The 16,828-nt window shown below is 31.2% G+C and overlaps 1 protein-coding gene across 1 annotated transcript in view; it reads left to right on the top strand.

Moving 5' to 3' along the window:
* Positions 1-6,005: 6,005 nt before the first annotated feature.
* LOC100161040 (nuclear receptor subfamily 2 group E member 1) overlaps positions 6,006-16,828 on the top strand; it is a 26,461-nt gene continuing 15,638 nt past the window's right edge. The window contains exons 1-2 of the mRNA XM_003239985.4: positions 6,006-6,346; positions 6,975-7,064. Coding sequence (XP_003240033.1) covers positions 7,055-7,064 — 10 coding nt within the window. The 5' untranslated portion in view covers positions 6,006-6,346; positions 6,975-7,054. The remainder of the gene's footprint in view (positions 6,347-6,974; positions 7,065-16,828) is intronic.

The following is a 16,828-nucleotide window of genomic DNA, read 5'->3' as shown; positions in this document are numbered from 1 at the left end:
AAGTTTAAACTTTAAAGGTTTGAAAATAAATTAAAATATACACGGCGGCCAATTCTAGATTCATTCGTGTTTCATTTTTCATGTTATTATATGATTTCTGTTATTTTTCATTTATTTTTGAATCTATTTTAAAAGCTATACAACATAGGCACTTCATATGGTTATGTACTATTTAGTGTATGTACGTTATCTACTATATATACAGCTGTGTACCAAGTATATTATATTATACTGTTATGTAAGTACATATTAATATATCATATTCTCAAAAAACCACTGATAAAAAAAATTAATTTATATTTAAATAATAATAATATATACCTACTGCAGTACATCGTACGTATACCAATACGAGTATATACCTTATATTATATATATATGTAAGTATGTGTGTTTTAGTGTCGTGTATGTATGTGTGGTATATGAATGTTATATTGAACGTAAACATTAAGGTCTGAATAAAGAAAAGAAGAAAAAAAACAAATAACCCATCATCGAGCAGATGATGGAAAGAAAGATCACCCGCAGCCATTCACATTTGCATATATTCATATAAACGTATCAACGTATATTATGTGTATTGTAATATACGGTACACCAGTATGTATAGAGGGCAATTTGTTATGAAAAGTAAACGCTCCTTTAATGCGTTTTCGACCCTACTACACCTCAACCACTCTTGTTTATTCAGTAAACCCTTTTACGTATTGTTTTTCGACACATGCGTTTTTTACCCTGCTGCAGAATATAAAAAAAGTTGTCACAAGCTAAAAGCACTCATTCTTAAAATGTCCAACCTACATATATTATTATATAGGTACATACATGGTAGGTATACTACATACACACACACACACCCATATATTATAATATACGACCTACCGACAGAGAACAGAGATAGTATAACACAAAAAAATGTATTAATCGTGTTAGTGTATATTGTATATAGGTATTGCATTCCAAATGATGTGATTATATTCATCTCTTTTCAATAGAAACAATAAGACCAACGAAAAAATTAGCTTAACTAATACCTATACAAACATGACTCATGAGTAGGTAGTAGGTACCACTGGCTACTGCATGTATACTTACAGAAATTATTATTGTCTATTACTGGGGTGCAGATTAAAACTTTATAACATAGTAAATCTATAGCAATACCGAACTAATTATAATTATATATTTAGGCAAAGGAAAAATATTACTAACTGGGTATAAAGACACATACAATAATGAAGGGTGGAAGTGCAAAAGGTGGTATTGCCAAAAACCAAAATGTTCACAAATCAAGGAAAACTGTAACACATTTTCTGACGACTATAAACATTCAGAATAAGTTTATTTATATGTAAAAATAAAAACTAAACGATTGACAGTGTCAAAATAAATCTACCTAAATTGTAAACATTGTGTTTAATGCTTTAAAAAATTCGTGTCAGACCAAAACGTGGTATTGCAGGTTTTGAAAAGGTAATGGAAATGTCACGTATTAAAGTTGTTCCTATTTCTGTTGTTACAAAACGCATTATTTCTTGCAATACCACGTTTTGAAGAAAAATGCAATATTGGCAATACCACGTTTTGCAATGATATCAAGTAGGCTCCAATACTAATAACATGGGCAATAATACGTTTTGACTTGAACATGATTGAATATGTAATACCACGTTTTGCATTGACATTAAATGTGGCAATATCACATTATGCATTGAACATCAGTTTTAAAATCGATTTTATTCACAAAAGTAATCGATATAATTTAATTCTGACTGCAAATTCGAATTCCTCACATTTTTCCATATGAATCGATGTTTAACTCAATTTTAAAAATGTTGGCAATACCACGTATTGCATTTGCACCCTTCAATTATAATGTTTACTTTTCTGTTATCTACTATTTGATTTTTTTTTCTATTATGAAAAAATTAATATTTACAATTTGTATGATAAAAATACGACAAGTAATGTATTAGATTTGACGTGTTGAGTGAAGTGAGCGTCAGAACGCTACTTCAACTATTTGATTAAAGCTATTTATTTTCTATAGGGGATAATTTGAAAATATGATTGTAATACATTTATTAACCAACCAGAATTAGAAATATGTATAAGTACATATATAATAAAATATAATTTTTTATCAAACTTTGAAATACAAAATGATGATTTCAAATACCTTGAGAAATATTTTGCTGACGTCTGAATTATATATCATTAAGTTGTCACTATGATTACTAATTACCTCTACTAATTTTATTTTTAATGTAGGTATAACATTACTCTATATTTTATAGTTCATATTTTTGTTTTAATTAATCTGTCATATTGAATTAATAATAGGTATCTAATACCTATATTTATCTTCCACCCGTTTTATTCAAATGAATCTAATATAATAATATATATTAATATTATTATTAAATTATTATAAGCAGTGGCGCCAAACCCTATTTCTAGGTGTAGCGGCCGCTACACCTTGAAAATAAGGGGTGGGTGGGTATAATAACATAAAATAATCAACTTCAAATATGTTCATAATTATACAATGGTATACCCATTACTATTTACTTACCTGTATGTATTATAATTTATAAATTCTAGTATTTATAATCAATAGTAGGTACTTATTACATTAGTTATAACTTATAATAAATATAGAACTATGTAATAATATAATATCGTATAATACTATAATATTAGTCGTGTGTATATTTGTTATAGGTATACCAAATTTACTTAAGTGATTTTCATTGTGACACTTGAGCTGCTTGAGTGGAGATTACCTGTGATAATAGACTTCCATTTATAGCTACAGCAGGAAAGTTGCAGTTTATTTTGTATAGTGGATTTGGAACAAATATAAGACTTACAAAATGATTCCCGAGTAATATGTAGAGCAACCATAATACCTATATAGTGGAAGAGGTGTGAAATAAGAGGTAGGTAGTCTATAGCAGCGTCACATACTTGCAATATTTTGTAAACACTGGAGTGTGATGTCTGTACACCTAACATGCAGCTATATTTACAACGTGGTGTATACGGCAATTTGTTTATGTATAAAATAATGTATAACTTATAGGTACTTCATACGTCTTGAGGCGCGTATAGATTATTTGAAAACAATATATTTACAATTTACACATCATCGTCACTGCGATTTACCTATATAATATTCAATATTGTGTAAATATTAAAACACTATTCAGGTACCTACATGGCAGTGTTGAACGTCCTTTTATATAGGAATCTGTTCAATTCCTCGTTCCTTTTTTAGTATAAATAGGAATTCGTTTAGTTTCTCGTTCATTTAATGTTAAAAGGAACTCGTTCAATTCGTAGTTCCTGTGAAAAAGGAACTTATTCTTTTCCTCGTTCCCATGGTTCATGAGTTATCAATTATTATCATACCTATATAAATACCAATCACTAACCAGAACATATTATGCGAATAAAAAATTGGTAGTTTCGTCTATTATGTTTTTATACATTTAAAACGTGAAAAGTAAACAACATTTTTATCTCCAAATGTTTTAGATTCTGAGTGGAACGATGAATGTATTGATTTTACAATGATGTGTGTTTTTTAATTTTTAATTTTTTAATTTTTGTGTCTGTCATCACGGTTTGGGGCAGTAAAAATGCTTCGATTTTCTTCAACAGTATATTGTTTGATGGGAAAGTGAATCTAGTTGGTGCATTCGGGAGGTTAAAATTTGAAATTTCCAATAGTTTTCAAAAGCGCCGTGAAAAACAAAAGAAAAATTAAGGAAAAACGGGAATTTTTACGCAAAAGCTGTTTTCGAGAAAATCGATTTTGGTTTTTGGTGTAACTTTAAAACAAATAACCGTAGATACATGAAATTTTCACTGGTTGTTTATACTTCCATTTTCTATACATGATAAAATTTTCAAAATATTTTGATTTGTTTTGAACTGTTTAGGGACATTTTCAGTTTCCAATTTTATTAGTTTTTTTCTCTATGAATGTCAATAAAACTGTATTTGTCGAGTAAAAATACTTGAACATTTAATACATGGCTCCTACTATATTGTTACAATGACATTTTAAAAACATTAAAAATCCATATTCACAGTTTTTTTTTATTAGCATTTAAAGTTCAAAAATTGAGAAAATATGTAAAAATCACGAAAATTAGCAAATTATTTCGAGTTAAGAATTCGTAAAAATTCTTCTTTTTAAATCTAAGATTTGAAAATGTATTACAAGATTCCATATAATATTGTCTACCTTTATCAAAAAAAAAAAAATGTCTACAAGAAAGTCAAATTAAATTTTTATTGGTTTGAAATTCATATTTTTACAACATTTGATATTCGCTCGATTTCTCATGTGACGATTTTCTTATTTTATTGTAATTAAAAAACGAATGACTGTAGATATTTGAAAATCTCACTGAATGTTTATATAAGTATTTTATATATACGATAAAATTTTGAAAATAATTTGAATCTTTTTGAGCTGTGTACAGACATGGTCAGTTTTCTATTTTTTTAGTTTTTTTTTCTATAAATATCAATAAAGTTCTATCTGTTGGGCCAAAAAGTGTAAAATTATAATACAAGGCTCCTGATATATTGTTACAATAGCAGTTGAAAAATATTAAAAATATATAGGCACAATTTTTTTTTATAAGCATTTAAAGATCAAATTTTGGCAAAATTTATCAAATTTTAATTTGAATAATTATTTTGTAGTTAAAAATTTATAAAATGTTCAACTTTTGTATCTAAGAATTGAAAATTTAGAACAAGATTCCACGTAAGTAATTAATTCTGTTACCAAAAAATCTAAAAAATACATTTACACAGTTTATTTTTATAGTCATTTTAAGTCTAAATTTGGACGAATTTACATATTAAAAACATTGAATAACTATTTTAGTTATTTTGTTGTGATTGTATAATATATTTCGTGGCTATACTTGAAACTTCTTAAGTATACTATTATATATCTATGATAGTATCACGGTTTGTTGTTGATGTATAACGCGTTATAAGTACCTAATGGATATTGTGATATGATTAATTTGGAATTTATTATAGGTCAATTTTTTTTTAATACCACATATAATATTATGTCTTATACCTAGACTGACATACCGTTTCCGGTCAGAATCGTTTTTCTTATACAATGATATTATATCATTGAATTCAAATTTAATACGCCATCCATTATACAGTGACCCACTTGTAATTTACTGAACAACAGAGCGACATCCACTTACCCACCTTTTTTTTTTTAACTTTTCCGAGAAGAACAAAAAAATTATAATATTTACGTTCCTATTCCTTTAAAAAATAATGGAATTTATTACTTCATTCGTTCCTCTAAAAAGGAATCAATTCCAGGAATCGTTCCTTAACAACACTGCTACATGGCTATATGGCTGTAAGATAGGTACCTACGTGGCTACGTATTATATACCAGCTGCCGTATAATATCGATACTTAGGTATAAGCACGCTCACGTATATAATAGCTGCTATACATAGCGATGCAGGCTAAGGCGTCTATACACAATACGTATAAATAGTATGATAGTAATACACGTTGCACTTTTCCCGCGATGAAGTTACAAAGTGGAAACTCACAACGTGCGGAGCGGTGCGGTATACGTAGTGGTTCACCGGTTAATCGAAATCGCCGCCGCGCGTGAAATTTCTTCACACCACACACACATATACACACACGCGTTCGCGGGCGGGCGGAACGTGTGTGTACGTGGAGCGGGACGTTACGAAGCGGAGTCTGCAGCGGGTCAGAGAAAAGCCTTGCACGGCGGCGTTGGCGGGTGCGCGAAAGGTTGTGTACGTATACATGTACACATTATGCGAGTGTGGGCTGCATTGTTGGGGTGGGGAGGGTATATAGCGCGTGTAAAGGGACGGGAGCTTACGACGAAATTAATAACTTTAGGGCCACCGGTCACGAGCCGCGGGGGTTTGCCGTGTTTGACACGTTGTAATATTACGCGGCGGCAACGCCGGTCACCGCAGGCCCCCGCCGTCCACCGTTCGGCGTGTGGGTGGCCGGTCCCGCGGCGGCCGGGGCCCGGACACGCCCACGGACCAACACTCACGCGCGATTGTCGCTAGCCGAGCGCCGCCCTGTGCCGCCGACTTAGTAACAGCACCACCGCCGCCGTCATATTTACGCGGCCGCGCCGGATATACTATACCAGCATCAGCCACACACCGCTCTATTCGCTTCTTGGCCCTGGCCACGGTCAAACTACCATTGCGCCACCACCGTAATACCGACGTACCGCACACCCGCGCGCCACCACAACCGCTGCAAGTTAACGGCACACGATATACATGTACGTACGTATTTATATACATAGTTTTACTAATGTAATTTGCACAAATCGTAATATTGTAATATTTATACTATCAATCTATTTACATAATTCGATGGCCAAGAGGCCAAAAGTTGTATGCCAAAATACCTACTAATTAATATTTCAGTCTTAGCATTTTAAACCAAATAATTTGTATTGTAGCTTTTTGCTTTCCAGTGTTGCAACTAGGATGCCATAAATTCTTCTAGGACTCATGACATTTAGTATTTACCCATATAATAGATTTTTACCGTGGACATACGAGGATTTGATATAGACATATAAAAAATTATTAATTTAATAAGAACTCGAATTAATTGACCGAATTGTCTTAGACAAAATACTGACAAGTCCGGACTTAATGTTATATTTGTCTGCTTAATACTTAGATCACTATAAAATATGTATTGAATGACTTATATTAATTTAGCAGTATTTGGACTTATTATACGTGTGCACTAAAAAAACCTATATCTTGCACACAATTTTGAGAAAAATTTGACTTGTGACTTTTGGCCAATTGATCAACATTGGTGTATAATATTAAACACCTAATATACCTATATATTTTTTTAATATGATTTTTGTTTAAAAAAATTGTTTTTAGATTGCCGTGACTTTTCGGACGAGTGCTCTATTCTATACCGGAGTTGGTGCCGTCACAATATGATTTGACGTCTTCAGATAATGGGAACAGGTAAGTCACGTTCAAGCATCATATTATATTAATTATTATATATAATTCGTTATACTATTCGAAACATAATTATGTCATGTACAATTGTATTATATAACCTATATACACGTCGTGGTTTCCTTTATTCGGTAAAATTTTAAATTTTGTCAGCGAGGTAGGTAGGTACGTATATATTAAGCTCACGACAAATAATAATAATGGTTTGGCATAATAATATAATATGGTATGTCTTGTTAAATGTCCATTCTTTTCATAAAATATGTTGCATAGTTGGTATGTATACCAATATATTATTATTTACAATTTAATTTAAATGACCTAATGATCATATTGGTAAAGGTATGGATGTAACATAATATTATTATGAATATGGAACAGTGCGTAGAAACTTTGAATAGTAATGAAATAATATGTAAAGTTAGTATGATATGTAGGTTACTTATATTAAAAACGACAAATAAATAATTAATGATTTAAAAATCTTAAAAAAATGTATTCTTTACACAATTATATGATATTATATTTTTTCTGTGAACATTTTGTGATCATGTGACACCGATACAATAAAGACTCGTATAACTATATATATCTGCAGCCACAACTCACAAGTGTACCCACACTAGTAATACTGGCTTATATATTATAAGCTCGAAAATGAATTAAAAATATCTAGAGGTATACAATATACTTACCCATTATAATATATAGTACAAAACTATATCATTTGTTGACTTGACTGGTAAACTTTTTTATGACAAAAATATAGTGGCACATGAGTAGAATGTTTATCGTATTTATTAAATTATTCTTATTCTTCTTAAAAATTCGAGAATATTGCTTATGAATTATTTTACATGTTTAATGGATGCTAGACACAATACAAATACAAGTACAAATGAAGCCATTAGTTAATTGAGTACCTATAACTTAGGACCCGTTTTACAATCATAAACCTAGGTTACGCTTAACCCACTAATTTTACCGGCCGAATTCCACGGTTTGACCTTAGTTTAACTATTGTAAAATGGGCCCTTAATCAGGTTTGTGATGTGATACATACAACATACTCAAATTTTATAAACTGTTTCTTGGCGTATTATGCGCTCACACAGAGAATGGAGCGTAAAAAAACAGGAGTATAAAAAGAGTGATTAATTATATATTAATTAATTCATATACATAAAATTCCTTCTTCATATTTTGGATAGTTATTAAGTATAGTGTACTATTGGAGAATAAAATAAAATAATTATATAGTGCTTAAATTTCTATAGATACGGTATAATTATACGTATAAATATTATATAATTATATATATAGGTATATTTCCATGATAAATATTAATATACTACTATATAAGGGATACATTTTAAATACACAATGTTAAAGTTACTAATTAACTTACTATAACTATATTTAAACTTGGTTATTGTTTATTACCTACATTTATCATTTATGTACAAATATGACATTTTATAAAACAGACGACAAAGATAAAGCAAACAAGTTTAATTTAAAAATAATAACAACAATACAAATTTAAATTACAATAATACATAAATAATTTAATAATAATAATATAATAAATCTGCATTGTAATTTCAGTTAAAACAGTTTATGATTCTGCATTCGATTTCGTACAATTTATAATTACAAAGTTTATGCACTGCAGTTAAAATAATAAATATTACAAAATAACTAAAAAATAATTATATAGTTTAAACATAAAAATATGCAGTTAGTAAAGTAATAGTAGTTTTAAAATAGTAAAGTTACCTAGTTATAAAGTTTCATTGGTAAATTGGTATAATTGTGTTTCGGAAGTTTCGGAACTAACTGTTCATTGACAGAACTGTCATTAAGAAAAGTTTAAAAAAGAATATATTGTGCATAGGGACTTTGTGAACTCGCAGATCTCAATTATATAGTTAAACGTTATTTCTAAATAATAGACTAATATACTATTACATAAACTATTCAAATATTAAATATAAAAGTCTAAATGTTTTTTAAATTTCAATCCAATAATGTAAAATAATATATATAAAAAAAACGAGTTGGTGCCTATAATAGGTATGTCATAATTTATAATCTTTTGAAATTATATAAAAAAGATAATTAGTTGAAGAAAAATATGATCAAAAAGTTAAACTTGTAGTGTCTTTTGCCATTATGAAAAAATCTCATCTGAAATTGATTTTACGTCTGGTATTAACTGGTATACATAACATCGTATAATGAAGTCTTTATGTATACATAAAAAATCAATTTACAAAAAAAAAAAATGACAAAATTATTTAAACAATATCTTTCGTGAACTTGGGTCATTGTTTTTTGAAGGCAATTTAAGTATAATCACGTTTTTGAGAGCAACCTTTTATCTAAATAATAATTTTGCTACAAGGTTACTTTTTTTTTAGTATGCAAACATTGCAAACCAAAGGTAATTGCTGTAGTTTTAAACGTTTTTAAAAGTAGGTAGATCCTTGAATAATACAATTCTAGTGTTTAAAAAATGTTTTATAGGTATTTAGGTAAATAAATGCTTCCCGTGCATATAATATTATTAATACCCGTTTAAAATGTTTAAGCTTAAATTAAATTTGTTTTCCTATAAAATATTAATGTATTCAATTAATATTTTAGTTCTAAAAAAATACAAAACTATTACTATAAACGAAAATATTATACGTGTTTTGCTAAATTTTAATATAGTTAGGTACTTTTATATTTGTGAGTTTGAGTGACATAAACTTTGTGTTGCTTAATACACAGATTAAACAAAATAATGTAATATTATCGAGTTTGATTACTTTTATTATACTTTCATACAAAATATAATCATATATATTGTAATGTTGAAAGTTCTCATGATAAATCCTTATAATTCTGAAAATAAGTTCTCTTGAAGCCGTTACTCCACAGTTCAATTTTTTATAATCAGTTGATCCCGCGGACAAATACACTTGCGCCTGGTCCTTAGAACAATTCAAACCCCTTTTTAAAAGGATCGAAAGCACATCATAATCTCTATTATTGAAAAGTTTTGTTGACCTTTTTGTATCGTTGAAACCGTAAGCCTTTCTTTTTCGGTTGAACTCAAAAAGCCCGGAGAAGATTAGGCACCCGCTCAAAAGGTGAACACAAAAAAACTTTAAACGGGCTACTCGTTCAGAGCGTGCAAAGTTCGAAAAGCCTTAAAAAAAACTGTTTTATTTCTTTTTTAGGATAAATAATAAATAAACGAAGAGGAAAAAAAAGTTAAACCTTTAATCAATTATTATTTAAACACCATTATATTATAAGAGCACTGAGATCGCCTTATTTCCAATTTCATCTGAATGACCTTATAGTCCATAAATATTAAATGTCTTCACTCAAATTATAGGAAAGTTAATTATTGAAGAAAACCGAACAAAAAATATATTACCTAAACTTAATTATATATAATTTAGGGTAGAAATATTATACAATAATAGGATATGCATTTAATTTTTTTTAAATATGCAATAAAAAAACAAACAAATATAGGTATAGGTAGGTAGAATAAATGTACCTACATTTAAATACCATAATATATTTAAATACTTTTATTTTTTCACCATTTATGAAGTAACCTGTGGCGATACAAACTTATTTTTTTCAAATTAGAACCACTCTTTTATAATATGAATTATTAATTGGACGAATTTATTTAAAAATGTTGATGCATATAAATCGAAATTCAGTTGAGTATACAGTATAGCTGTTTCTCAGATATTAAACTTTAAGTATGAGGGTAATATTACAGTCCATGACAATTATTTTACTTAAAATAAAATAGATGCAATATTTAGTCTAGTTATTATTATACTTGGGCAATTTTTACAAATTATAAAATTGTAATAGGTACATTAATAATATATTATTTGGTTTTTTTTTAATTTTTAAATCAGCATAGCCCCCATTCATCTTTCTAACCTATTGAAGTAAAATCATAGACTATTGTCTTTGATACTTCAAAGTTCAAATGTAATAACTCAAAATCAACTAAGAAATCTAAGAATTTTAAAATATGCGGTACTTAAGTATACTTCAAAAAGTAAAAATCATAATTCGAATCAGTTATTCGTTATATGAAAAAGTGCAGTAAGCGTGTTTAGGAAATCACCTAACTTGTACACCTATTATAATAGGTAGGTGCTATGTGTTGCTGTCTTGTTAAAATCTTAGTTAGTAATTATCAATTACTTATATTGAAGGTACCTACCGCTGCTGCAATTTACACCAATACAATATCATAATAACTTTTTGGAATCGTATACAATTATAAACGATGATTATGAACATTTTGCGATTTAATAATATAAAATATGATATTAAAATAATTCGTTACAATTGACCTAACATATTATACGACTATATTAAGCAGGTGTTTGCGCGTTAGTTAAAAATCACTATTCATATTGAGTATACCTATTTATTAAAAAAAAATTCCTTAAATTCCAAAATGACCGCGGGACGGGACTATAATATTATATAAGATATTGTAATATTATCACGTTGGTTCACACCGTAAAATTATGATTTTTATTAAACAAAAAAAATGTTATTTTCAAAAACGACTTACACCGCGTCTCTTCTCCTGAAATATTAGTGTATAATATCGCATTTTAGTATATATTATTTAGGTATTTATAGCTATTTGTAACATATTATATTATTATAATTATTATTATTCGAATAAGTTTCGACATACACAGCGTGTAACTGCAGCAGCAGCGATAAATATATAATAATATGGTATAAACGCTCGATGGTGGACCGATCGCGCGACAAAAGTTGGTCGTATATAGTTGCCGCCAAACGGCCGCGGGCTGCACGGCACAGCTGCATGTAATGTACTCGGCGCGCATAGCTTTTCCACAACAACGGTCCCGCGTCGGCAGTGGCGGCGGTTGCGTTACATCCACACCCCGCGCGCATATATACTTTTGCTCGCGCTCCGACATCCATTAGCCGCCGTCGTCGCCACTGCAGTTTCCGGCCTCGGGGCGCGCGTATATACACGCCAGCACATTATATACTACAATATTATATTATATACTTCCGGAAACAAAAATCCGCTGTGACGTTTCCGGGACAGCGGCGGCGTTACGAAGTTAAGCGCAACGCGCACCTCCGCGCGGTGTGACACATCATTATTTAATATACAATATTATATTTATTGTATATTATATGGGCACTAGCGCAGTAGCGGATTCTGGGAAGGGGGAGGGGGATTATACTTTTGGTTCATACATGTTTAACTATTTACCCACTTAGGCAATGGGAAAAACATGTAGGTACATGTCCAAGAGTGAAATTTGTGATTATAACATACAAAAATTCTGAACTTCCATACACATTTTTGAAAGAAATTATTATTTATAGGTAGTCTATGATGTATAGGATGGGGACATGGGGACATGTAATGGTTACAAATAAGAATAGTCGTTGAAACGGTGCACGCACTCTACGTGACACCGTTGCATAATAATGGATAATTCTTATTTTATTTCAGTATAAAATGTACGTGTTTATTTCCATTAGGTGTATGAATGAATTATGTATTTTACAATAGGCGGGAGGGGTCTGAAGGCCAACCTTCATCGGGGTCCCCGTACAAGAATATGAATGTTTATTCTTTACAAGGTTAGATACAATTTATGGAATGGGGAAGAGGCTTAAACACATCGGGCACGCTTTATAAAAGTTGATGTCTCTATGATCTATGGGCCTCGTCCGGTATGCGTGACAGTAGCAGTCGCGCTTGGGGGGGGGTCTATGTATGTATGTTTAGTTGTCCCGAGAAGAACAATTTTCATATATTTCCCCTTGTTATCCGACGGTATTAGCCGTCGGCCGGGATGGGTTCAGCTTCCGCGTCGTTGGACCCGGTGTCCCCGCGGTCTTGGTATGTTATTCCTTCGTTGCCCGTATTCATGACTTGACGCGGATTGTTAGCACTTCGAGGACGTTCGTCAGGTGTCTGTGGGTGAGACAATGCCTGATAGTCGATTAGCCCTGAGTGGTGCTGAACAAGATACACCGTCAGTCGTATGGTATATCAGCCCGTAATTCGTTGCCGATGAGGTTCAAGTGGTGGGCGGTCTATCGTTCCGTAGTTGGCCTCGTTGGAGTGCTTGATAGCTCGCTTCTACAGCAGGCTGTTCAACTCCACAGATCGACGTTGGCCGGTTCACTGGATAACGGATTCAGCCGGTGTTTCCTCAGTTTCTTCATGGCTTCGTTTCGTTCTTGCTAGGAGATGTTGACTGTTTGAAGGTTTATTTGAATTGAAGTGAAATACGTTGACTTTTTTGACTTTGTCTTGATTATTTTTCACTGTGTCAAGCTAACAGAGATATATGATTGTGTGGAGAGTTGATAATTTCGGTTTTGACGGAGTTAGTGATTTGGTTTATATGGTCCGTGATAGGTAGGATATTGGTAGTGTCACGCATTGCCTTGTTGTAGACGAACCATGGTTGGCCAGAGATTTGTCGGGGAGACGTTGATTGAAGCCTCTGAAGCTTTAACCAGCTGCTAGCAGATATATTTTATGCCCAGGTGTGAGAAGCATTTGTGAATTGTGGCTATAAATACATTTTGGAAATACATTGGGGAACGCACCGGTAAATATACCGGTTCACCGCTGTATTCCGGTTTCTTTTTGGCTGACGGCCCTTTTGCAAGCCCAACTACTCTTGTTTCGATGGTCACTTGGTTATAAATTATAATGGTGTTATTTTCCATCGGCAGAATCCATATATCTGTCAAAAGTCTTATGTCTCCTTTCATCTGATACTATATTATGTTGGCCATGAGAATGGCCGTTTTAATGGTGTGTATTATGTGTGTATTTCAATTTATCCCGTATTATCATCAATATTGCACAACTATCCCTACAAGCTAAAGCTCGTGCCGGGAGAACAGTAACTTCTTATCTGCTAACTTTATAATATTATATATTATATTATATTAGCTATTTCTCGCGGCTGCATTCGCTGCTCGCATATCAGTTGTAGTTTTATTATGATGAGTAAGTATATAGTAAGTGCTACAACTATACAACTATATGTTGGTAAAGAAACGAAAAAACAACTATATATATTATATATACATATATGGCAAACAACTACTCGGTTTAATAGGACTTTGTAAAATTAAAAAACCCACTTTGCTTATACTTAACTTATTATTGCTTAATTATAAAAAACAGAAAAAATATTCGTATCCAAAATTATCACTTAAAACTAAAACTTTCATCCTCTCAGGGGTTGAATTTCTAAAAATCCTTCTTAAACGATTTTGTTGACTTTCAATCTTATTAGAGTGGTTATTTAGTTGCACTCCCTTATGAGTTGATTTTTAAATTAAAGTAGCTCATGTATCCTTTCTCAATGTTCAAGTTGTTTCCATACCAAGTTTCGCCGAAATCCGTTCTGCGGACCGTAACAGACGTAGAATCGGAGTTACTTTCACATTATTTATAATATTATTATTAGTATTATGAATTTATGCGTATGGGTTGTTAGCTACAAAAAAGATAATTAATTATAAACAGCATATATCGAAGGTCAGAAATAATGCACGTTTAAAAAAGTACGCAAAAGATAACATTTTTCACGTAAATAGTTAGGTATGTATAATTTTGTATAAGACACTTGACGCGCGCGCGTCGTGGTATTCATAAGCGGATTCCGAAACAAGCTCATTAATAAACCACACGCCGAGCCCATCGTATAGTCGTCGCCGTCGTCGTCTCTCGGGCCGATATATATACACTATCGCCGCACTTATATACGTGCGTCATTATATATAAGCCCGTCACGCCAACTTTTAGATCCTTCCCGCGCCGCTGCCGCCGCCGGGGAGTATATATATATATATAGAGTATACACGTCAGCGATCGCATCGTTTACGGTCGAGTACAGCATATATCGCCTTATATAATATATCTTATATACATGTACAGGTATATATGTATACGTGTAAGGCCGCAAAAGCTCCAAAGCGTCACTTTTCAACGTTACCTATACACAACTCGCATATATATAGCACATGATAAAGGTGTCCGTGCCCACAACTTTTCAACCGTCGGCCGACGAAGGGAGCCGGCGTGTACGCAGTCGTCTCGCACCAAAGTTCGCGAGCGACTAACCAGCCATCACCCCTGCTGCAGGTGATACGCGGTGTAATATAATATATTACGATGTAGGTATTAAGTATTACCTGCCTACTGTCAACTCTCATTACTGCCATAATTTTTCCACAGCAGACTTTGCAGGTCCTATTGAGACCTTTTTTGTATCGATAACGTTCTTGTTATACTCCATAATACATTAATACATATATATATATATATTATATCGATATAATAACAGACGATCTCGACATGAATGCCAAATTCTAAAATACAAAATCTATCTATTATGATAATATGTATTTTAATACGATATCGATATCGATATCGGATATCGATATACTTTTATAGGATTTTTTATATTATATTGAACTGCACCCGTGAGGTTTTTGAAAATCTACATGGAAGGCGTGAAATACAAAAGGTCGTGAAACTCCGGTTTAAAGAATACTCAAGTACATAACCAAGCCTGGATTAAGGGAGGGCCAGGGGAGGCCATGGCCCCCGAGCCTCGAAAATTAGAATTTATTTAGGGGCCTCTAATTTGTCCATTACTTTTTTCGTTATAGGCTATGTAACATTAAATAAATCACCTAAAAAAAAATCGATGATTATTTAGCAAGAAAAAAAGCTTGTAAATTATAATTTATAAATAAAGTGATACATTAATACATTATTCATTATTTATTGCTATGTGCCTATATACCTAATATGTTTTAAATGAGGCCCTTGAACGAAAAAAAAAATATTAAATAATATACAATGTGTTCCAGGGTGAAGTGACCGGCCAACTTCATATGAAAGTATACCAAAAATAATAAAGAAATACCCTTTAAAGATTGAATCTAACTTTTTATTTTTTTAGTTATGAGCAATTAACTTCTTTTTATCAAAACCATGCGTATCACGCATTTGTTTATGTATCTTCAAAACTTTTCAACATTTTGACGTAATTTTATTTTTATTTTAAAGCTATTTAATTGTCCTATCAACTGACATACGCAATTAAACCAGAAATGTGCTAATTATTTTTATTAAATTTAAAAAAAGAGAAAAAAGTTGACAAAAATTAGTATTTTTAAAAGGAAATTGTACGTACATTATTCCAAATAATTTATTATTAACTATGAGTTTTTGATTTTTGTATTATAACAACTAAAATTTACCGAATAGTATAAAATTAAACAAATGCACGGAAAAAAATATTAACTAAAAAGTTTTAGGTAGAAATATTATAGTTATATCAACCATATTTTAGTTGAATATACTACATTTTTACCAAATAAGTTAGCGAAATCAACTAACTATAATTAGTTGAAATATTTTGGCTGATTTAACTGTAAAATATAGTCAAAATGATATGACTAAATAAAAATAGTTAATACAATCATAATAATATAGTCAAAATGATATGACCAAATAAAAATAGTTAATACAACCATACCGCTTGGGTTTTAATGTAAAAGTAATAATGGGTGGTTTTATTGGGTTTTTTCAGAAAAAACCCATCCAAAAACCCTGTGGGTTTTATTGTAAAATATTAATGGGCGGTTTTATCGGGGTTTTTCTGAAAAAACCCATCCGAAAAAAATAAAAA

The sequence above is a fragment of the Acyrthosiphon pisum genome, chromosome A2 (genome assembly GCF_005508785.2).
Source record: "Acyrthosiphon pisum isolate AL4f chromosome A2, pea_aphid_22Mar2018_4r6ur, whole genome shotgun sequence".
In the NCBI taxonomy this organism is placed as follows: Eukaryota; Metazoa; Arthropoda; class Insecta; order Hemiptera; family Aphididae; genus Acyrthosiphon; species Acyrthosiphon pisum.
Note: the sequence above shows the minus strand (reverse complement) of the source record. Positions and strands in the feature narration are given on the sequence as shown.